Raw genomic sequence first — 23972 nt, forward strand, 5'->3', positions numbered from 1 at the left:
TCTGCTATTTGAGCAGCAAACAATATAGGCAGGGTGGTATCGATTCGAAAAGATAATTGCCATACTTTTGCAATTACGCACCGTTCATTTTGAACGTCAGAGTGTCGGAGTGAAATAAGTACAGTGTGATCAATGGAAAATTAACGCATACACCCTTCTACATACATTCGCGTGGCTGTTGTTGCTTCAAAATACATTATTTCGCAAACTTACAAATATGCAGATTTGAAGGCAAATGAATTCAGCGTAAGCGTGTAAGATAATTTTTGGTTTATTGTAAATGTTGATCTTTCTGAAGACGATATCCATATTAAACATTCATATGTACTGTACATGATTTGCCTCTCTTTGCCAAGTGTCTAAGACCAAAGAATAACATACAATATAGTTATTCACAAAAGAAGTGATATCAGTAGCAGCTTCTACAGGCATTACTGACTCCAGCATAAACGATGCTTCAAACATTCTGCAACCACTACACCACAAGCAAGCAGTAAGAAGTGTTGATTTTTTGCCTCTTCTTCCCCTCGGCTCTACCACAACACAGAAGCGTGTGTCCATGGTAGGTCATTCGAACGATGGCTATAAGTAACAACGAGTTCAAGTTCAGCGCATAATCGAGACGACGGCGCAACACATACTCTCATTGGTGCGCAACAACAAGGTGCCCTCCATTTTCTGCTCCTTTCCTCCTCCCCCCCACTCCCACAAGCAGTAGTCGAAACCATCGTCGCAATATACGTTGCACTCCGCTTGCACTTCCCTTGTTTGGCGCGGTGCGCTGCTGCTAGCGAGTCTAGTGTAGAGTATAGGAGAAGGAGTGCACACTCTAACCGGTTTTGCAGCGTACCATCATCAACGGCCGAAGGGATTTGGTTGGAAGAATCTGTGCCATTCCTAGCTAAATTGAGCCACTGTTGATGCAGTGATGAAAAACTCTAAGAGTTCGTCTAACAAGCTTTGAGGTCTTTGTATTTTCCTTACCTTCTCTTATCGAGGTTCGTCAAAAAGTAACCAAAAATTGCAAAAGGGCCATGTTTTCACTTTGTTGTTTGACAATTCGTGAGGAATAAAGTAAAACTAAAAGAACGCTTTTCCTTCCTTGTGATGACCTCGAGAAGGAGAAGAGATTGCATCTCAACCTTGGCGCGGTGCAACAGACGACCACACGAGACATGCAGTGGGCAAGCAAGCAACGTGATCTGCAGTCCAGCGTCGATTGTGGGTGAGAGGCAAACAATAAATAAAATAAAAGTCACGAAGGTCTTTACCAGGGATCACACGCCGTCAGCCCTCACTGATATCTCGGGTGTTCAGGTTTTTCTTTCGAAACACTGTCGAAGAGCCCTCACACACACACACACATGACGTCCATCTTAATTCTGGGGTGTTGATTGTGGTTGTGCAACGGCGTGAATTAAGCCGCATAGGAAAAATTCACCATCGAAGTTGCTCGTTTTGAAATAGAAGAGCCGCACTTGGACCGACTACTTCTACTGTCATCAAGCAGGCATGCGAGTAGCTCTTGTGAATCGACATGTTAAGCAAAATGATACATTTTCCACATCGAGTACTAAAATAATATCAAAACACCAAGTGCTCCCTTAGCTTCAGAATATCGTTTATCAAGCACACCGGAGGCATTCTTGCGCCATTCCGCCTGTATTAACAAACGCGTCTGCATAACTGTGTCAATATTTCGTGTCAAAGGGCGATTACGCTTCGCATTTTATCCAACCAACGGTAATCTATCTGCTGCCTATGCTGCCTTGTAGTTTGCTGTCAGTTCTCTTTCCAAAAATTATCGATTTTACCCAATTAGAATATCGCATATAATATTCAAAAAAGGTCTATATTTTGTGATGGTATGATGAGATGGTACGGTGTACAAAAGATATCCAGAATCTTCAATTTGTTATAGCAAAAAAAATCACAGTATACCCACACCAACATCTTGTACGAACCTTCCCCCAGGGACGCAAAATATCAACCGTACGGGGGCACACATATCGATTGAGAGGGCAGCGAACATTCTGAAGGAGAGCGTGCCGTTGCGTGAGAACGAATGAAAATCTCAAAGCGTCAAAGGTACAACAATGCCGGATAGGTTAAGAGCTGTTGCATTAACAATTTATCTTGTTCCTCGACGATCCGAACGTAGAACGTAGGAAGGATAGGTAGAGCAGGAGCATTATCCTTTTTCCCAACCAGCAAGTCAAGGGTTGTTGGGCCTGGGGTTTTCCTAAGCTACCTCGAAATAGTAGATAGCTGACAAAAAAGTTAAATATTAATAACGAAACACAAGCATACAGACACAAACTCGATGAAATAGTCTAACAAATATCAGTGGAATAGTGGTCTAAGTCGATGAAGCCGACCTAGCCATCATCTGGTCACGAACAACACATGAGAAGCTTTTCTTACCCTTGAAGGACCACCATATTGGGAAATGACACGAAATTGGATGCGAAGAGACACATATACGCAAAGAAGAACCAATGTCGTGCATGGTGGTGGCTAGTAGAGTAAATGTGTAATTACCAATACGCAAATTGAATACATATTTTATGAGCAAGGGTTAATTTTAGGCTAATACATAATATACAGTAAAAGGCTTTTAACGATATTGCACAGCATCGATATTATGAGTGGCAGGGCATTTATAAATATATCTTCCCTAATCAAACAACCACTCATGTATCAGTTACTGCCATACAACCGTTTCGCAATTAGAATACGAAACGCTCGAATTTGAAAGCGATGCGACCGTAGCATAGTGGATGAAATTCTGCTCCGGCTATTGTTTGTAAAAATAGACAACACCCAATACTGCACAACTCGCGAAAGAACATACACCGGGCGCAATCAAAAGCCCGGAAAAGGCGAGCTTCGTTATACCAAAGCAGCTTAACTTATGCAGCACACAAACCATCATAACACGGTGAACCGTGGGTTGTTGTTGATGCTGGTGGTGTTGTTGCTGCTAATGACGATGATGATGAGGATGATGAACCGGCTCACCCGGGTTTTGTGTTATGCTCACCCTCTGTCATCTCTATCTCACGTCGGCGGTTCGCTCTTGCGCTGGGATCCCCGGTACGCTCTCTCGCACGCGGGCCCTTTGACGCGCGTTTTCTGTTCTTCCACTCACTCGCACTCACTGCGGTGGTAATGTTTGTCGTTGGTTCGTGTTCGCTCCCGCACACATCTCGGTAGAGCCGGAGCGCCGGCTGCCCGAGCTCGCGCGTTTGTCCGGCCTTGACTGGAGCTGGTGGAAGCCAAAAACCTTTTGTTGAAGAGCACGAGCAGTACGAGAGCCAGTAGAGGTACACCTCCCCATACCGGTCAATGGCAACAGAGCTACCGCCTTCTCCAGCCACTGTCGGGTTTGAGGCACGAAGTCGCATGCCGCATCCTCTCACGCTGGGTTCGCGGATTGTCTGCAGCTTCCACACCTATCCACACACCTGCTGCCCGTAGCACCTGGCGCCGCGCGCCATGAGAAAACACTCGCGCGAGCACTGGCCACGGCAAACACGCACACGGACGCTATATATGCGCAACATACACGCCCGGAGGGAGTGAGAAAAGAACTTGGGCCCGTACTGTCGACGGCGGTGTCTCGGCAAATGGTACATTAAAAGGCGAGCCTGTCATTTTCACTGTGTTTTCCAATGACTACTTTGCTCGATCGGCCATGTTTGGCGCTATTGCACAATCGCGTCCACATGTGAGGAGTGAAAACGGCTGCTCTTTTGCGCTAGGAGATGTTCTGAAGTCATAAGCGCAGACAAACGCACAAACGCTTGGCACGTTTGTTTGACAACTTTCGTTCAATCTTAAAAACTATTTTGATTGAACACTAAAACTCTTGAGATATACATTTTGCTGAGTGTCAAAACTATTATTTTAGGCATTTTATTCCTGAAAAATAGCAAAAGATCTTAGAATTCATCATACAGATTCTAACAAACCGAGACTTAATTGTTAAGTTAAGTAATGATAAGGACATAGGAAGACTTACTACGTTCTTAATAATTTATAATAAATTATAATTGCCAGCGTATTAGGAACATAATTTATTTCCTAACTGCAATAGCACATCATCAAAACTGTTGAAGCGCATTCATACGCCAAATACTCACTGAATATGAGCAATATAGGCAAACATTTTTCGCAAAGATTGTATTAATTTGTATTTAGAAAATTTGTATTAAGAGCTGTCATAGTCGTGAGCATAATAAAACATGTGGAAATAATCTGCATGATATTATTCGAGTTTGAAACCTGATCAAATAACATTATAAACAGCCAAAGTATAAACCATAAAGACAAACTACAAAATGGCCCAAAGAGGGCTATATTAATTGGATCAATAAGATGGGCAGCAGCAGCCAACGAGCGCAAAAGTAAAACAAAAAGTATTCTAATCAAATCACAACCACCAAATCCGGCCCAACGTTCTGACCAACACAAAAACGAAAAAGACACACACGCGCGCGCAAGAAATCGTTACGCTTTGCTGCGTTCCTTTTTGCCTAGTGGCCGCCAGCAGCTACCAAAGCAACGGGCGCCGCCTGTCATTGTCCTCGTTATATGTGGGGGGGCTTCACAAATGGTGCAAAAACCCCGGATACATAGCCGGTGTTTAACTTTTTTGCGTGATTTTCACAGGCGCACTTCTGACTTTTGGGAGCGGTTGCTAGCAGCGAGAACCCAACACTTGGTGCTAGGTTTGTTTTAGTCTTCGACATCAGACCGTGGAAAGCATGCATTTTCTTTTTGATGAGTTTAGAGTTGAGCGAGCCAACAAGCAGACACAGCGCAGTGCCGTGACGAATTTTTAATCAACAGAAGCCGGCCTCACCAACCGATGTGGCTGTCTGTGTCTCACAAGCAATTAAAAGATCATTTGGGTTAAACAAGGCAAATGAAAAACCCTCAAATTAGACAAATGCTTGTACAGCTCTCCTTTGAAAGCTTAATATCAAATTTGGCTACTTTTTGGATTTATTTTTAAGTACATCCTTAAATAAATGATAAATACATTTAACACAAATCAAACCTGTCAAAGAGGGTCCAATATGTTGGTATACGTGTTGTGTTTAACTAAAACTGCCCGATTCAGGTGTAGTAGCCCGATTCAGGTGTAGTAGCCCGATTCATATTTAATTGTTTTCCGTAGATTCCCCGATGAAACTCAGCAATATGTGCAAATAACGCAGCATCGATTTTTGGACCCCTGGTCCGGAATAGCGCGACCACCCAGTTGCATTTTTCTCACAAATATTAGAATCGGAGCATCATCCATTGAATCCAAAAAACAGTAGCATGAATGCGCTTTAGAGGACGCAGCTTAAATAAATCTGTTTCCGATTTCATCCTCCAGGCTCTGCATCGCGCACCCGCACCCTTTCTGCTAGACATGGTCTCCCCGCTTGTCTTACCCTAACCGCCCGATAGTGTACCCCGCCGACGGATGGGGTAGGTAAAAGAGCAGGACGATAAATTGCGCCAGTTGACATAGATTATTTTGCACACACACACAGTTCTTCTTCCTTTTCGCTTTCTTTTTGTGCTCCTCTCATTTCCGGCGCGCGTTCGTGCGCGCCATCCAAATCATCCTCCCCTGCCAGCATGCATCATACACCACTATGTACCTTTTCGTACGGTGCACCGTACACCAGGCTCGCCCAAACCAACCCACTCACCAAGCAGCAGCATAAAACGCAACGATGGGTTGGCCTCATTTCATTGCAGCAGTGCACACAACCCCAACCTAGACAGGGGGAACACGAATCCGGGAACAAAAGTATGAGTTTGGGGTAGCTTTTGGTGTCAGCATTAATTGAATTATTATACTGTCACTATGCTACTGCTCTACACATGGACACTTCTAACAACCGGCGGGCGCGAGAGGTAGTGGTGGTGTCATCCAAGAGGGAATCGATCCGATTTTGTCCGGTAAGTAGACTCCCTGCGCCGGAGCCTTTTTCGAACGGGTCAACGTCGGTTAGGTGCACTGCACTGCTCGTTTGCTCGTTTTTATCCAACGGCAGAAACCGCTTGCTTCATCAGCAAGAACGGCAAACGCTAGAATCGATAGCCGCATGCCAATCGCACCATACCCGCCTTCGTCTTCAGAGTGTGTCGGATTCTGCCCAATTCGACCAATTCGCACAATGGGAAAACCTACTTTTGTTTATCGTAACGAAATGATTTAAGTGCCAACATAGCTCCAAAACAGCTCCAAACGCGCTTCGTTCTGGGAGAGTTGCATGAGAACAATCCTTTCTGCTTCGGTATCATAGTTTCCGTTCCTATCGGCCGTGAGAAAAAAAAGCGCAACAAAGACGACGTTGCCAATTTTACGACGATAAGCTTTTAACGCCATAAGACATAACGCTACGATAAAGGTGTATAAAGAACAAAGTTAATTGCCCACAAAAACTCCATGCTTTTGAATTTTCGCAGACCTTTGAAAGACCTTAAAGCCATTATTTTGGATAAAATACAGATTTTCCACCGTCCCCCCCCCCCCCCCCCCCCCAAAGGATAATAAAGCTGACCGCTCTGCTCTGTAAACCCAAACTGCTCCCTCCATTTATATATATTCTCTGCCACACCTACCGCTGAGTTATTGCGTGGAATGTACTGGTTTTGGGGGGCCAGCACCGTTCCGTACTGCTGACTGCCGCTCAGATACACGAGCTGCTGCTCCGGCATGGGCGGCTTCGGTACGCCGACACCGTTCACGTTCACATTCGGCGGATGAAGATGATCGTACATGCCGCCCTGCATTGGCATCTGCATCGTCGGTAGGCCTCCGCTGTTCATCGTCGCATGGTTCAGCATCGTCTGATTTAGATGGTTCTGATGGTTCAGATGGTTTGCCATCTGCGACGGATGGTTAATCATGGGCAGCTGTTGCTGCTGCTGCTGATGCTGATGCTGCATCTGCTGCGCCTGCTGCAGTTGCTGATGCTGTTGCTGCTGTTGCTGCTGCTGTACCTGCTGCTGCACCTGATGCTGGTGCGGCTGATGGGGATGCTGCATCGGTGGCTGCTGCTGAAGTGATTGCTGCTGCTGCTGTTGCTGTTGCTGCTGCTGTTGGGCTACCTGCTGTTGCTGCTGCTTTACGCCGGGTACGATCGGTGGTGGCAGCAGACCACCGGGCGTGTTGTTCGTCAGTGCGGGGTTGTACTTCCACTTGTCTTGGTTCTAAAAATGCAGAAAAGGATTGGAAAACAAATAACGTAAGTAGGCGGACAAATAGGGAATTCTTAACTAGCTCGAAAATCATTTAGTGTAGATGAAATGTATAACATTCTCCATGTGCTGATTGTAGAACAATCGTTAAATGTAAGTCTTCATCACAAATTGAAAATATTAGCTATAAGTTTAATTCGAGATAGCTGATCAAGAACAAACATCATATATGTGTTGGTAGTATAAGGTACAAGCATTAAAAATGCATCAGATTTCAAAAATATACAGATTATACTCGTACTAGCAAAGGTTCTATAAAAAACTAAATAAAGGGTGTATTTGCACGTATCTTCTGCAGGTGCTACTGCATCGTCCACAATTTCGACCGTAGGTGGAGTGGAGGCATATCTTGCATGTCGTTTAAATATGAACCTTTTTCCACTCTCTCTCTCTCTCTCTCTCTCTCTCTCTCTCTCTCTCTCTCTCTCTCTCTCTCTCTCTCTCTCTCTCTCTCTCTCTCTCTCTCTCTCTCTGTACCTCTACCTTTACGCTGTTATCTTCTGTTCCATTCGTTTATTATGCTAATACTGCTCTTTTCTACATCCCACCTACGCGCTGGGCTATGCTGCTCACTCCTTAATTTGCATGCTAGGGAACGTTTAATCAACCCCACGACCACCCTCACCCCCGTCGACTTCACACAGAAGCGTCCCAAACAAAAACGTCAGCCAAAGAGCCGATCGACCCAAAAGAAGACAAACGCCCAACGATTTTACGGCCATTTTGTGAGGGGCCAACATGAGCATAGCGGATGGTATAAGTATTCATTTTCGTTAAGTACTGCATCGATGGAAAAGTTTTACAAGCACGCAAGCGAAGGATCTATTAATGCTTCAGGCGTGGGTCCACGAAAGTTATCAAACAGTAACATAGCATTTTTTTTTTTGAGTAATGGAACTAATTTTATCGGTTTTATTCAGTGCAGTATTCTTATCTTTGAGTCGTTATCCGCCATTAGAATTATATTAAAAAATAGGAATCGTTTACCATGTTTCTTTATTCCCTTCAGGTGATGTATTATTTACCACAAATAAAACTTGGATCAATGATTTTGCACACACATACAGCAGTGATTGATATACACACACCAACAAACCTCTTCTGTACTGTGCTAAACCGTGACCAGCAGATACAATCGTCTCCACAATTCAAACACGGATTTCTCTCAGCACTATTAACGTCTAACAAGGAGAAGTATCTCCCATAACACTACCACACACAATGTTCCGATTATTCAAACACACGAAGAAATAACGTTACACATTTGCAAATGCACAGCAAATACAGGCAACCCTTATCATTCAACATTGTTGCACTACAATGAAGAAGCAGGGAATTACAAACCCCCCTATGCAGCCGCACCATTTACAAGCAGAGCCGAGCCACATGCATGCCACGCATCCGTAGCAGCCCCCATCATTGCATGGCTTCCGTCTCCCGGCAAGTTAATAGAAATGTCCACCTTTCGGAACCGGATACATGGTAGCAATACTCACATCGATAATGGTGTCGTCCCCGGAAGCCCACCGGGACTGCTTCTGTGCGAACTGGTTGAACTCGGTCTCGTTCGGATGCCGCTGGAACACGTAGCCGACGGCAGCATCGTCCTGCGTGCGGATCGGGGCTGCATTGCGTCCGCCACCGTCGTCGTGCCCACCCAGTAGCTTCATGCTGCCGGCAACTGTTTCCGGTACGATAGTGGCCGTCGTCGTCGTCGTCGTCGGTGTCACCGTTGTTGTCTTGGCCGATGCCCTTTACTTTGCTAAAAGCGTTGTTCTTGTTCGCTGTTGCGTGGGACTATCGATCGGCGGCAACAGTTCGTTCCTATTGCAGCGTGGAAAACGAAAAAGAGAGAGAGCGAAAAGCCATTAGATTAATGAGTGAAATATGGATATTATCTGCAGAGCTGTAGAAAAAAAAGAAAACATATACAGTAGGTGACCGCTAACTGGATGTGTTTTAACTGGAGTGCTTTTTAACTGGAGGTTCGCTAACTGGAGTTACTCTCAGTTAACGAACACTTAAACGTCAAAACATGAAACATCCGGAATCTCATGAAGAGAAATTTATTGCAAATGTGCATTTTTCAAGCAAATTTAGGGTCTTTTGCCTACGTTTACTATTAATTTATGTTATTACACGAATTACTATACTTTATATCAACATAAATGAAAAAAAAGTTTGGTATGTTTATTCCAGTCAACGCCAATCAAAACAATCAATCCATAGAAACGTCACTCCAGTTAGCGAACATTGTTCGTTAACTGGAGCTTGTTTACCTCTCAGTTAGCGGTCACCTACTGTACCAACAGGTTAAAACGACACATTGTCCTTTTGTGGGCTCGAGATAGCAGTAACGTCAATTCAAACCACATTTATATCAACTTCTTGTACAAAAATATGACGTACTAAACCTAACAACTATAAATAAAAATCACAGATTATTCCCCGAGCATCCTTTGGATGGCGGAAATATATCGTCGAACCAGCGGCACACGGCCACTCCGCAAACGATGGGGATGGTGGCACACAAAGAACGCCGCATGAGAAAAAGTGCATCATAATGCTTCGGAAAGCCTGCTCCATTGGCATTAGGGACAGATGTTGCTGTTGTGCAGTATTTCAATACCTTGCCTCGCTGCATCATGCCCTGCGAAAGGCCCGAGAAGGAGATATTTTCCGGGTAAAGACCATTGCCGCAAATGAGGATCAAGCCGCACTCGAGGTGGTGTGTATGCGGACAGTACACCAAGGCAAACGACGCTGGTAAACTGGACCAAAGAGCAAACACGGATGAGTATTAGTAGTGTACCGACTTAAACACCACTTCCTAGGACAAACAAACAGCGTCCTTCTGGAAGGTGGACCTATTCTCGACAGCAAATGCTGGGGCTGGGGTTGAGATGATTATATTGAGAGAACCATTAACTATTGCGTATTGTGAGCCGTAGCTGCAGCGTCGGAAGTCCAATCGGAATTATTATGGCTCGACAATACAGTGATACATTTCAGTGGCATTATGAGCATAGAAACGCCTTGAGCTGATGCTACAAATGCGTTCTATTTCTGTTCTACTTTGCGTAGCTTTAATGAATTATATGAGGATAAATCTGTTTTAACAATATGTAATAAACTCGATGCATAGACCCGCAACGGCTTAAAAAAGGGAAGGTTTTAGTACTTTATGAAGATTGTTTGCTACGCAGAGGTATTTCTAACCGATTCACTATCATACCGGTAAACTATCAAAGTGTGAAAATGCTCAAGATCTGCTCAAATCCGAAATACAGTTGCACATAGATTTTCTTCACGGACTGTTGCCTCCTAATTTTTACTGCACTGTTTATTGTTGAAGATTAAAAAAACAACAAACATATCTGAAACTCTTGTTTACGTTAATGTTAATCTTTTTCAATGAATTGTAGTTTAATTTTTAATTGGAAACAAAATCTTTTTTTTTAAATCGCAAGATTAAGAAAGGAACTGATAAATCAATAAGCTGAAAAGTAAACTAAAGAAAGGTGAACTTCATCTTATAAAAAGGAATAGAAGTTCAAAATCATCTATACTAAAGATGTGCACACTTGGTAAGAGTAAATGAGTTAAATTTTTAAATTTGTGGCTCATACTGATGGGTTTTGCACTAATTTATGGAGTAGAAGAGTCAATATCTAATCGGTTCTGCTGACCCGGGGAGTGAGTGAGTTGAATCGCAAAGCAGCAAAAAGATTTATGTTATGCATTCTTTTTTATGAATATTTAGATTTCTACTCTTTTACTGTTTCTATTCACTTAAAAGAGTAACTTTGCAAACTAGCTTTATGCTATCATAATCATCGGGATTTTCCTTTGATTGAGCAACTGTATGATACTTAGATGAAATTCATCATTGACAAAGTTAAAATAGGTTTTTTGGATCTATTTTACTTATCGGTTGACTCATAGTGAGACAGCGTAGAGGTAGAGGATGAAATCTTGTTAAGAGACATCAGAACGCAAATAGTTGTTTCAACAATCTGAATTGAAATAATTCATGCAGGATTTTCAATTAATCAATCGGGGGCCTCAACTCATCTTACCGCCAAGGGCCCCCGATACCCTTTATCAGCCACTGGCCCAACTCGGTCTTAAACAGGATGGGCCATGTTTAACGAATGAATGAAACTTTTTAAAACTTTTTGAATGAATGAAACGTAAAGCATTTGACCACACATTTGATTTTCAATACATCACAAAGAACTGTCAAACTCTATCCAGCCTGAGGCGTGTTGAAAATCATTTGGACGAACTGAAACATTATTGTGGTGCAAATACAACTTTTGACAGCTGTTGAAAACCATCTCGCAAGCAATGGAAAATTATGTAGTCTTAGGAAATTGACTTGGAAAACCCTGTAAGAACACACAAAAAAAAAACTCCCATACACCCTCAGCTCAGGTCGAGCGACAAAATCGATACCCATCAACAGAGCTCGGAAGCAACAAAGCATCATCGAAGAAGCAATCCGACCCTTCACCACCCCACTCCCCAAACTCGCCATCGTAGACCACGGCACCGGGAATAAAAAGAGCTGTGCGAGCCATCAGAACAACAAATCCGCACTCGCTAGATGCAGTGCGAAATGAAAGGGAAACATACAACATAAACCCACACACACACACACACGGACGCATGGGGCACATACACATTCGCTGCGGTGCTATACACATGGCGTGTGTGTGTGTGCGCGCTAGGGAGCAGCAGCCTTCATCTTGGATGGAAATGGAAAATCGTACCAAATCACCGTCAAACTGCCAGCGCGTTCTAATGCAACAGAGTGCGCGCCCGCACCGCTGCCAGATGATGACGGCGGCCAGCAAAGATGATGAAAGATTGAAGAACATCAAATGGTGGTGGGTTTCGGGAAACGAGATGGGGGTGGGGGCCATGCCAGTTGCCGCCTGTTTCCTGCGGGGCCACACCAAGCCAACCGGCATGATTTCGATCTAATATTTGTGCAAGAGAAGTGAAGGCTCAGGTGCGCCAAAGCGCACATCATATCGGAATCCAACACCAATACCACCCTACACAGGGCTGCTTCTCATATGCCTTTTCCTGCCTCAATGGGGTAGCAACTACATCATTACCGGTGGGAGAAGTTTCCAAATTAGTCCTCGCGCTGTGGAAGCATCATAAAAGCGGAACACGCTTCCACCAACACAACACAACACCTGGGGGGGGAGGGCTCGCGAAGAAGGCTCGGAGAAGCCTCGGAGACGACCAGAACATTCACGGGTCATTGCTTGTTCTTTTCCACTGCGCGAGACACAATCCGCGGCGGATCGATGGAAAAGGAATCGGACGCGATCACACACGGGTGGTGCTGCTGGCGGCAGTTGCTGGGTGGCAAAAGCAAAGCGAAAGGTGATGGTAAAAAAGATTGAGCACGATACCACGGACACACACACACACATGTCAGAGAGCACGCCAAGACAACGAGCGAAGAAGAAAAGGGAAAGAGCGCGCTAAGAATGTGACGGGAAAGAAAACACACGCAGAACACATTCTTACCGTAGCCCCAGAGCGCGCAGAGCAGAGCAGAACGTGTGCAGGCGCACACCACAATGCGGCAAAGTGAACGGCGGATAGGCAAATTTAATGCTACGCGCAGATTTGTGTTGTGTTTCTTCTTATGCTTCTTCCCTTTGCTCCCCTTCCCACTCCTTCCCTTTCACCGTGGCCATCCATCCTTTTTGCCGCAACGGAACACAGGTGAACGAACGAAGCAGCCACGGCGGAGCAGTGCCTTCGGTCGAGCCTATACATGCGCCGCTTCATACGTGTATGTGTGGCGGGGGGCAGGGTTGTGTTGTGTATATTGTACTTGTGTGTCCGGGACCGGGCGCTTGGAGTGCAAAAGAAGGGAAGTTAAGCCATTTGAAGTTTATCTACCACGCTACTCAAGTGTAAACTTCAATTCACTTTCTCAGTCTGTCCCAGGTTCTCGCTCTCGTTCTGGTCCATTCCCTCTCTCTCTCTCTCTCTCTTTTCCTTTTATTTTCCATTGTGAGTGCGCTCTCTTGTGGCTTTGCGAACGAAAGGCACATTCTAACGTGCCGGCAACTGTCATGCTGCTGCCTCAATGAAGACGTCAGCCCCTAACGAGCAGTGAGGCTTTCCCGGGGTTTGGGGGTGCGCACTGGTTTGCCATAATTCCAGAGGCCTGTCCGGATTGAGAAGAACGTTGCCCACACCCGCACAACAATCGCTGTGACCCGCAATAAAACCGTCCATCAGAGGCACCTCGCAAAAACGAGCAATATTTGGGCAAATTCTTGGAGCTAGATTTGTGCACCCAGCCGAGCTCACGCACTCACTCATTTCTCTCTCTCTTACTCTCATACAGCGTATACTAGGATCGTTGTTATATTGGTGCAGGCATTGGTGTGGAACGCACAGCGCAAGATGGTGCGCTCTACACCTCCATCTTGCCATAGCTATCGGTGACAGGACAATGACAACGTACCGTGAAATGTCAACTGCAGTCATAGCAGGGACGGGACGAGCAGCATATGCGACACACGCACAAAAAAAGAATCAGGAAGACGGCAGAGAACATCAATTTTATACCCAAATGTTTCAAACGGCTCCCATACACGCTTGGGATCATGCGTGAGACCGCCGGGAGAAAAGTACATGGGAGAGAGGAACTCGTGCTAATGCCATTCGGAAATCGTTGCATTTGACGTTCCACGAACTGACAGCAGCGTGATGGAGCAATACTACTTCGTAGCATTCAGAGAAGGTGTTTTTATTATTATGATGTACGGCGTGATTGGAAACATAACATTATTCCAAGTTGGTTTGGTGGGAGAAATGTGATCGGGCTACAGTATGTTTTTCCTTACAGCAAAGCGCATCTAGCTAGGTATCGCAGCTATATTTTAAATAAAACAATTATTATTCCTGTGAAGTCAGCAAACAACTTTCCATAAATACAAGCAAAACCAGTAGAAAGAGCACTTTATAACATAAGTCATAAAATAACCACCTATTCTGTCAAAAGTTTTAATAAAAAGGCAAGATACTACAGGATCTACCAGACTTGGAAACGTAAGTTGCTTTAAAATTACAAGATTCCAAATTAAATCAAACTCCATTAACAAAAAAAAGGTTAAGAAATTAAGATATTAAGTTAAGAAGTTAGGAACTTTAATGTAGAAGAACAAAAACATTGCTCTTTGAACCCAAGACCTGTTCATGTACTTTAATCTTATCAAATTCTTCTGTTTAATAGTTTATTTTTAATATTTGGTTTTACACTAATTCACTAATGCACTAATCCTAGCCCGGAATTTTACAGTAAATTACTATGATAATTTCTCAGTACATAATTTATCCGTCAACTGCATGTCTAATCGTAGAAATGTAGAGCGAGGTCGAAAGAGATAAATCAGTATTTCCTAATTAATACATCTTTTTTACTGTACACACTAGTGTTGGATAAATCTGATTCAGATTCATGAATCTGAAATGATTCAATTAATCAGATTGACTCTGAATGAATCTTTGAAATGATTCAATGAATCAGAAGCTCGGTTGCAAGATTCATGCATCTCACAAGACTCATGAATCTCTAAATATTCATATATCTCTAATAATTCAAGAATCTCTTAGGATTCAAGAAAATTTAAAAGGATCCATAAATCTCCAAGGATTCATAGAGCTTAAGCTTTTCATTATTCTTCTTCTTGGCGTAACTTCTTGGAGACTTCTTGGCAATAACCACGCCGCCGGATAGTTTTTCTTTGCTACGGGGAGACGATCCATGCTTAAACCCACGATGGGCATGTTGTTAGGTGGGATCAAGTAACTTCAATATTTTGAAAATTACACACCTCCAAAGATGCATGCATCCTTGGAGATATATGATTTTTTTATAAATCTTATAGATTCGTGAATCGTTGAAGATTCATGAATCCTTGTAGATTCATAAATCCATTAAAATGATTAAAATGATGATCTTTGAAGATTCATCAATCATTGAAGAGTCGATTCGAGATTCAAATCACTCACCAATGCAGATTCATATGAATGAATCTCAACGAAAAATTCATGAAACCCAACACTAGGACAAACATTTTTGCGCAATATTTTGCGTTGGTAAATCATTAAACGTAGTGGTATAACGGTTACTTCGTTAGCCAATACTGACAATGAACTTTTACCAATCCTCAAGGACTATTTGATGGAGTTTTGTATGAAATGGAATATATAATCCATTGTTCGATTTCCTGTATTATCCTGGAAGTAAATTTGTACATTGAATTCCATGTAATATACATTACCAAACATATAATATAATGCATAAACCACACAAATCTTCATATCTTCTATTGATAATTTCATTCCGGCATACACACACGCGCGTTCAAACTCATGCTTCCTTCCGGAATATTCCGCTCCAGCCCTTTTTAACCCTTTTGCTTTGTAACAATGCTGGTTTAAAAGTAATGTGCGCCAGTCTGAAACATATAATCGAATAAACACACCATAACCCCGGTTGGTGCGCCCGGAATGGTAAACAGAACCAAACATGCCGGTCTGCCAGGCGTGTGTAGGTATCACCCACTCTGTTCTCCATTCGTTGGACTTGCTGCGCCATTGCCACTCTCTGCTCTGACTGCCGGAATGGGATTAAATGACATAGGTCATAAATAATCCCGAATGCATCTGCCCCCTCGGACATGTTGGGAAAAGGGCTAGTCGCGCTTGTCGAGTTCCAATGTATTCCCTAAGGATGTATTCCCACGGTTATCTTGATAATGGCCTTACACTTTTTTTTAAACGACTCGTTAGTGCGCCTACTTGGCGTAGGTGATTTGTTTGAAGCTTTAAGTGAGTCTAGCAAGAATTCCACTGAAAAGTAACACTAAATTTTTCCTGTCGTTTGGAACATCCCTTTCACTGCAAGGCGAAATTTCGCTGTTTTAAATGCGTAATTTTACACTTAACCAGTGGTTTGAAATCGCCAGCAGTTTTATTATCATCGAAGAAGACATTTTGAGCGACATTCATTCCAGCTCATTAGCTCAGATCCTTGCGAGCTCGATTTAGCTCGTAAATTGATTAACTAAATAGTGTTACACTGCACCAGCATCAGAACAAACGGCATGGAACCGTCCTTATCTTCGCGCAATTCAATGAGGCATGCAAAAAAAAGGCCATAGTCGCATCCACCAGCCACACCTGACACGAAGGGCGAGTAATGTTAGCGCATTATTAGTAGCGATCGTGCCAATTGCACAAAACCCATACAGATACTTGCACAACGGTGCTAACACTGCTACTGGTGGGCGGTGTTGTGCGTTAGGGGAAATTACCCGGAGTGGAAAGATGATTGACGAGCGACAAGCATCATTGCATATGTAAAACGTGCCATTTCCACCAGAGATTGCTGGATAACGCTTTTTTTTGTCCCGCTGCGCAGTTGTATTGGACACGTTTGGTACGTAATGTAGAACGATATACACAATTTGAACCATAGTTATCTAGAATGTTTTAATTTTAAAACCATAACAATCAAACAGGACTAATGTAATATTACTTCAGCTGGTCTGATGATACAGTCATCAACTCGTACGACGTAACAACATGCCCGTCATGGGTTCAAGTCCCGAATAGATCGTGCCCTCATACGTAGGACTGACTATCCTGCTATGGTAACAATAAGTCAAAGAAAACCAAGCTCACTTCACCAGTGGGTACATGCAGGCCTTGACCGAAAACGGTTGTTGTGCCAAAGAAGAAGAAGAAGCAACAGCAATCCTTGTATCATAATCGAAGCATCACTTGATGTATCGCTACTACACTATCCCGGCTATACAGGGTATTCTCCAAGTCATTTTTAAATGTGCACATAATTATTCACCGCATTAAAAATTTTTTCAACAGCTGTCAAATGGTAGGGGAAGATAGGTAAAGACGGACACTGCGGGTAAGATGGACACTTCTCATAAATGCATGAAAAAGGTAATTTTCGAGTAATTCAACAATGTAGAATCCAAACTGAAGGTAAAACAACACATTTGAGAACATTTTTGGCATAATATATGTAAAATTGGTTAAATCCACGAACAAAATAAATGTTCAATCATGTGGACCCTTGTGGATCTAAATTGACTACTGCCGATCTTAAGCTCTACAACTTGTATTGTTTATATTTCCGGAAGATTTATTTCATGAATGGGTTGTCGCGATCATTAATGAAAAAACTGGCGAAAGAACGAGAATGAAAGCAATACAAAATATTGTTTTCTGGTGGTTTAAACATCTTGACACCAAAGCGGGAAAGACGGACACTTTGCTGTAGGGAAAGATGGACATCGAATTTATTGATTTTTTTTACTTCTTATATCAATTGGTGATGAATAGATTTCTTCAAATACCTTAAATACGGGTATTCCGAAGTTATAAACCAATCAACAACTTGAGAAATTATTGAAAAAAGCGAGAAATGAAACACCGGTCAAAATAGTAGCCACTCGTTATGCTATTACTCGCTCGACGCTGATGAGGCGCTTCACGAAATCCAATATCTTGTCACGACTTGGACAACTTTAAGCAATAACAAGATGAGACATTGATACGACATTGTTCAGGAATAGATGAGAAATTCTATGAGATTACAAAAATCAAATGTTGACATGGTGGAAATCCAAACTATTAACAAGTCCCTTATAAATACTGGGGTCGTGGACTTTTCGCGGAGTAATTTCCTAAAAGGAAGTTCAAGACTGTTGTTCTGTACACTGGAGCAACTTCAGCTGTAAGTGCGCGATATTTCAATAATGTTTTAGATGCTGCATTCTACAATATATTAGAAGGGTTGTTTACAATTTCTAAAACCACGGCTGAATGAATCGTCGTTGCAATAGGCCAAGAATTGGTTTATAAACGTACCAGGACGTGGAAAGCGAAAGAATTTGTGAAAATACTGTAAAACTCTTAACTTTTCAACGTTTTCTACAGGTGTCCATCTTACCCTTTATGGTGTCCATCTTTCCCATATCAGGTGTCCGTCTTACCCGAACATTTCAAACCCGTACGAAAAAAACCATGTTTTTCATTCATGAAAAAAACGCAATAATCGATGGAAACTTAAAAGTTTCAACACATTTTCTGATAAAACATGAGTGTAAGATAATGTATGCACATTTTCATGGTCGTTGCACTTATATGTCCCTAGATTTTTACCATTTCCCTTAACGTGTCCGTCTTTACCTACCTTCCCCTATATTTGTTTCAAAAATAAATTTCACTTTCAACACATGATTTTCAACACATAACAAAGAACTGTCAAACTCAATCTAGCTTGAGTCGTGTTGAAAATCATGCTAGAGAAATTAAAAATTATTGTGATGGAAATTAAATGTCAAATTGATGAGGATTAACATCTTGCACGTGGTGAATAACAATGTTTATACTCGAAAGTGACTTGGAAAACCCTGTATGCAGGATTGTACTAAATAATGGAATCCGTACTACGAGGATACGATTGGGAATCGATCTACTTAAGGCCTATAGACGAGGAGATGCGCCTTAGACCATCGAATCACCCCATATCTTCTTATCTATTTACTTATAAATTCTGCCTCTGAATTATAAATGAAAACATAAATAAATTTAAAACATTCAACCTCGAATAGACTATTATGCTCCTCTGATTTTAAAATAATCTTTAAAGAGTAAATAAAAAAACTGAATTATAAGCAATTTTACTGATCAAGTACCGATATATTAATATGTTTTGTATCGGATTGTTTAGCATAGAAATTAAAAGTTATGTTGCTGACGTTCTTATACGAAGAAACGATTTATGCACGTAGCCAAGCACAGCAGCTAAACAAGCAGCGAAAAGGGAATGGAATGAGCACGAAGTTGATATGAATTAAATGTGCTTTGAACCGTTAAAATATACTAAGCATCTGGATCATTCATCGGTACTAAAGAATAGTATCGCATGCCATATACAAACGAAAAACCCATCCCAACCCCATTTGAACGTACCTTCACGATTGTTCCGAGGCGCTGTTGTGCCGCAGCAGAAGAAAGTTCAGTGTGGAGAGCGCGGCGAGTAGAGCAGGGTTGCCTTTTGCTCGCACGCAGCGCACAGAGACACACCCGGAATAAGATGAGACCCGCGCGGTTGGACGACCGTCTATCTCCCTGCCACTGGTCCCCGCTCGGATGAGAAATGGTGGTTTTTGTTTGAAAACAACAACTCCACGGCACGCTCTTTGCTCTCGCGGCCGAACGGTGCGCGTTTTTTTGTGTGTGTTTTTTTTTTGGGGACGGGGTTCAGCAGTTTGTGTTGAGCATAAAACCCCCCAGGTCCTGCGCGTTGGTATGCGTGTGTACAGGGCCTTCTAGATTGCTACGCGGCCAGTGCGCTGCTATCCTCGTCGCCGCGACGTCGTTGCGTCGTTGCTCAATCCGCCAGTTGCGGTGCAATATCGCAACAGCTCACGCACACACACACACACGGCCGAGAAGGAACCGCGCGCCGCTACAGATAGCAAAAACCGAGGCGCGTCTGCTTTGTTGAGCGGCAAGCAGCTTCTAAAACAGCAGCACAATTTACACACACACACAGACAGACACACTACTCAATCGCGCACTCGGAATGCAGCAATGCACGTTGGGTGGTTGGTGGTGGTGTTTGGGGCCGTCGCAGGCGTGAGTTGCAGCGACCGATTGCAAGCAAACAAATGAAATGCGATTTGTTTTCACAACACTATGCACTGCTTTTTCTTATTGGTATTGATGACACATTTGATTTAGAATTGAATGTAGTGGTGGCGGTAGTGGGGGTAGAGGAGTGGCAGGATAAAACCAAAAAAATATACACACTGTACACGATACACACACAAGACGATGCACCCCGCTTTTAGTTCGTGTGGAGCGGCTGGATGAACAAACGCAGCTATGCAACAACAGCACACACAGACGCACACGCACGCACACACTCGTACTGAACACTGGCAAACAATACGCAAGCTTTCCACTACGCACACTGCAACCTTTGGCACAGGCACGAGCGCGCTTACACACCGGCAAGGATTGAAATGACTTCTCTAAAACCGGGAGGAAAGATTCGCAGACCTATCGGTCCTATGCACTTTTGCTTTACACACTTTCACAATATGCACACACGCGTGCGCTTACACCTACACGAGAACGCTATACACTTTTTTTTAATATTTTGCTTTTTTATATATTACCAATGTACACACTTGTATGCTGTAGCCTGTGGCCTGAACACAACGGGGATCGATTATGATGATGCTTCTATTCGAAAACTACCGCAACGTGCTGCTGCTTGTGCAATACTTCCTCCTCCTTCTCACACACACACACATACACAGGCTCGCACACGCACTTTTGACCGCGATCAATACAAAAACTTACACACAAGCACGCGCGTATGCTTCAAGGACTATTATTTGCGCGATCGCATGAATCGCACGCGGATGGACGCACAAAGTACGCAATCGGCTTATTTGAATATGCGCGGAGGCGGTGTTGGTCGGCGGTCAACAAACGCATGGGCGAAGGCGCGATGGCCAAGGGCACCAGTGACAGAGACGGAACAATTGTTTCACAATAGACTGACGAGACACATACACACACACACACACACACACATACACACACAAAAACGGCTTCACTCTTCCGAAACAAGAACGCCGCACGCATACGCACAGGCACGCACGCACGCACAGAAGAAGTATATACACAACATACACAGGCGCGTCCACAAACACAACCGGCTACGGTTCGCAGAGCGGCGTGAAGATGCGAGAAACACTATCCGTGTGCTGTATCACTATTTACACCGCGCTGCAGCTACAGAATTCCCACTTGCCGGAGAGAGCGAGAGAGCTGGGCGGCTGCTCCTGGTTACGATTATTTGCGCAACCCTGCACACATACACACGGCAAGAAAAGACAGGCACACTTCCAGACACAGCGCAAGAGCTGGATCGGCCACCCGGGGGAGGGAAAACAGAACAAAATTAAAATGCACGCCGCGATCGCAATGATACACACGCAAAGAAAGGTTCACGCACGATAGGGAGGCAGTGTATTTCGTCACACTCCAAGAAATCCTGCACCTCACCGAACAGATGCCGTACGTGTGTGCGTGTGTATGCGGGATGATTCCACAGCAACGAGGAAGCGAACAGAGATGGTGGCGATGGTTAGGGTGAGCACGGCAGATCTCACCGCGTGAGAAAAATCGCTCGCCTCACACGCCTCGTTTGTCGCACAGTTCACGCGTTTTGCGGGTTTTGATGATGGACACGAATTTATCGCAGCAAATAGAACCGACCGAATTCAATCCTACACATGTACGCCAAACACAAGTACAGCACTGCGGGCAAAAGTCAATTGTTGCACCGATCTCCGTCACGCTCCCGATCAATGTTGTTTTTACTTCTTTACACAAACAAATAACCAATCACTTCATTCATCCGTTTGACCGCTGCGACTGTTCTTTAAAATCGAGCTATTTGCATCAATTTCTATACAGGTTTCTCTATACAACAGGAACGCAAAAACCAGGAACTGGTGCTGGCGAAGGTGAGATGGGGCGGCGGTGATACAGAATTAAACGCCGAGGTTTTCGGTTCGAATTTCCAGGAAAAAAATGGAGCCCGGATAATTTTGCCGTTTGCGGATTTCGACGAATGGAAAGGAGAAACCAAACAAAAGAACACAACGACGATCCAGAACGATTCAAAAAAACGGGACAGCAAATTGTAAGGTGTACGATGAAGATAGCAGTAGTAGTAAATGGTGGTGGTGTTGGATTTAATGGTTGTTGGTTGGTTGGTGGATGCACTATTTTACTTGATAATTTTGTTGCTCACTTTATCACTAACTGTACACGGGCGTTTCGGTTGAAGCCTGACAAAAGGGAGAGAAGAGAGGGAAAAAAAGCAGAGATAAAAAATGAATATCACAATCAGCGCTGCAGATGTCAACATTTCTGAAAAAAGAGACCAACAATATTCAACAGCGACCATTTGCACACTTATCCTTTTTTTTCTTTTCATTCCACTTTGCCATCAATGAAAGCTTCCTTTGCAGAATGAAAACTTTCCGAAAATGAACAGGTCGCAATTAAATGACCAGAGGGAAACCAATTCCTTCAACGTGCACCGACACAAGTTTCCAATTCGTTGCCTCGTACCTCGTACCCCACCCTCCAAAATACAATGCGGAAAATAGCCGTTTTTGCCTGCCCACCTTTATGCAAAACTTTGTGTCATACAATAAAAAAAAAAACGGCGAAATGGTTCATACAACTTGGCAATGGCAAGGAGAGCTGGATAAAAGGCTGGCACAGGCCAGGAAGAAGTTGCTTCATCCGAGCAGAGCAAGACAGCAGCACCAGACAGCAGTACACCCAGCCCCAGAAGCATAACACCGTTCCATATTTCCTTCATCTATTCTGACAGCAGCATATGCGTGATTGTATGCGTGTAGTTGTGTCCGCGGTGAGTAAGAATGGTGCGCTGCGACCGGAACAACCACACCAACACACGAGCATACACATACACACACACACACACACAAACACCTAGAACCAGGCAGGGGCAATTGACAAGTAGAAGAAGAAAAAATCGTTGTGAAAGAACCATTATCCTTCCGGAGGCAGCACAGTTTTCGTCTCTCGATCAACCTTGCTGCCATTGATGCAGTACAAACCATTCAAAAGCTTCCCCCAGAAATGGTCTGCATTAATGCGCGCTGCACAGTCTCCTTCTGCCCCATGCGACGATTTCGTGAGAACTCCCTCACCTCCCCCACCTATTCCATCGTAGGAGTAGGGAAGTAGGAGGATGGGCACGGAACTGCAACGAATGAAAACCCAGCCACATTTGCCCAGTAGGCTGGGGGCAAAGCTTTTCCCCCTTTTCCAGCGGGTTCTCGAAAAGCGGGACTAGCGGGAACAACCGCGCGAACGAAAAACCTGGTTCGGGGACCGCCTTTGTTACGCCATTTGTTTTTTCGCAAAACGAACAAAACATCACCCCGCGTACATCAGCCGTGTAGAAGCTGCTGCTGCTGCTGCTGCTCCACACGCACGAACACACACATACACACACATATATATATAGAAAACCAATGGAGTAGTGTACTTGCCTCTGCCGCCATCCAGAGCAATTCAATGGGCCCGTCTACTAAAAACTATATGTACACACAACTCGATTTTCGTCCGTGCACACGGTGAGACGCGCTGAATACTTCTGACACTGGCCGCAGCACACCAGCGCAAGAGCGTACCAGGGCAAGAACTCGTACACCCCGCAACAATCCGAGAGCGCGAGCGAGAGAGAGAGAAAGAGAGACAGAAACAGAACGTGTGTATGTGTGCGTGTGTCTCTAGCGTAGAGAGAGAGAAAGAGAGAGACGGAGCGTTGCGTTGCTCTCGCGCGCGCTTGTGGGACCTTTCCTGCTAAAAACGCTTCTCATTTCCCTCTCTTTCTCTCGCTTGCACGCTCGTGCGCCCGTTTTTATCCGTCCACCGACCCTTGGCGGCGCGCCGCTTACACCCATACGAAAAAACCTAACCGCAACCGAGTATCGAGTTTAATTCCGGGCTGCTACTGATGCTACCTTACCACTACTATCACTCCACTACACACGGTAGAG

General features: G+C 43.9%; 2 protein-coding genes across 3 annotated transcripts in view; one reads left to right on the forward strand and one right to left on the reverse strand.

Annotated features, from left to right (window-relative positions):
- LOC120953846 (maternal protein pumilio) overlaps positions 1-19430 on the reverse strand; it is a 147179-nt gene extending 127749 nt beyond the window's left edge. For both annotated transcript variants that reach the window (XM_049607773.1, XM_049607772.1), the window contains exons 1-3: positions 19318-19430; positions 8766-9093; positions 6631-7221 (exon numbers count right to left, since the gene is read on the reverse strand). In XM_049607773.1, the coding sequence (XP_049463730.1) occupies positions 6631-7221; positions 8766-8939 (765 nt within the window). In that variant the 5' untranslated portion in view covers positions 8940-9093; positions 19318-19430. The remainder of the gene's footprint in view (positions 1-6630; positions 7222-8765; positions 9094-19317) is intronic.
- The window catches only part of LOC120949101 (uncharacterized), a 252172-nt gene that overhangs the window by 44596 nt on the left and 183604 nt on the right, over positions 1-23972 (forward strand). The gene's annotated exons all lie outside the window — the stretch shown is intronic.

This window comes from Anopheles coluzzii, chromosome 2 (genome assembly GCF_943734685.1).
Source record: "Anopheles coluzzii chromosome 2, AcolN3, whole genome shotgun sequence".
NCBI lineage: Eukaryota > Metazoa > Arthropoda > Insecta > Diptera > Culicidae > Anopheles > Anopheles coluzzii.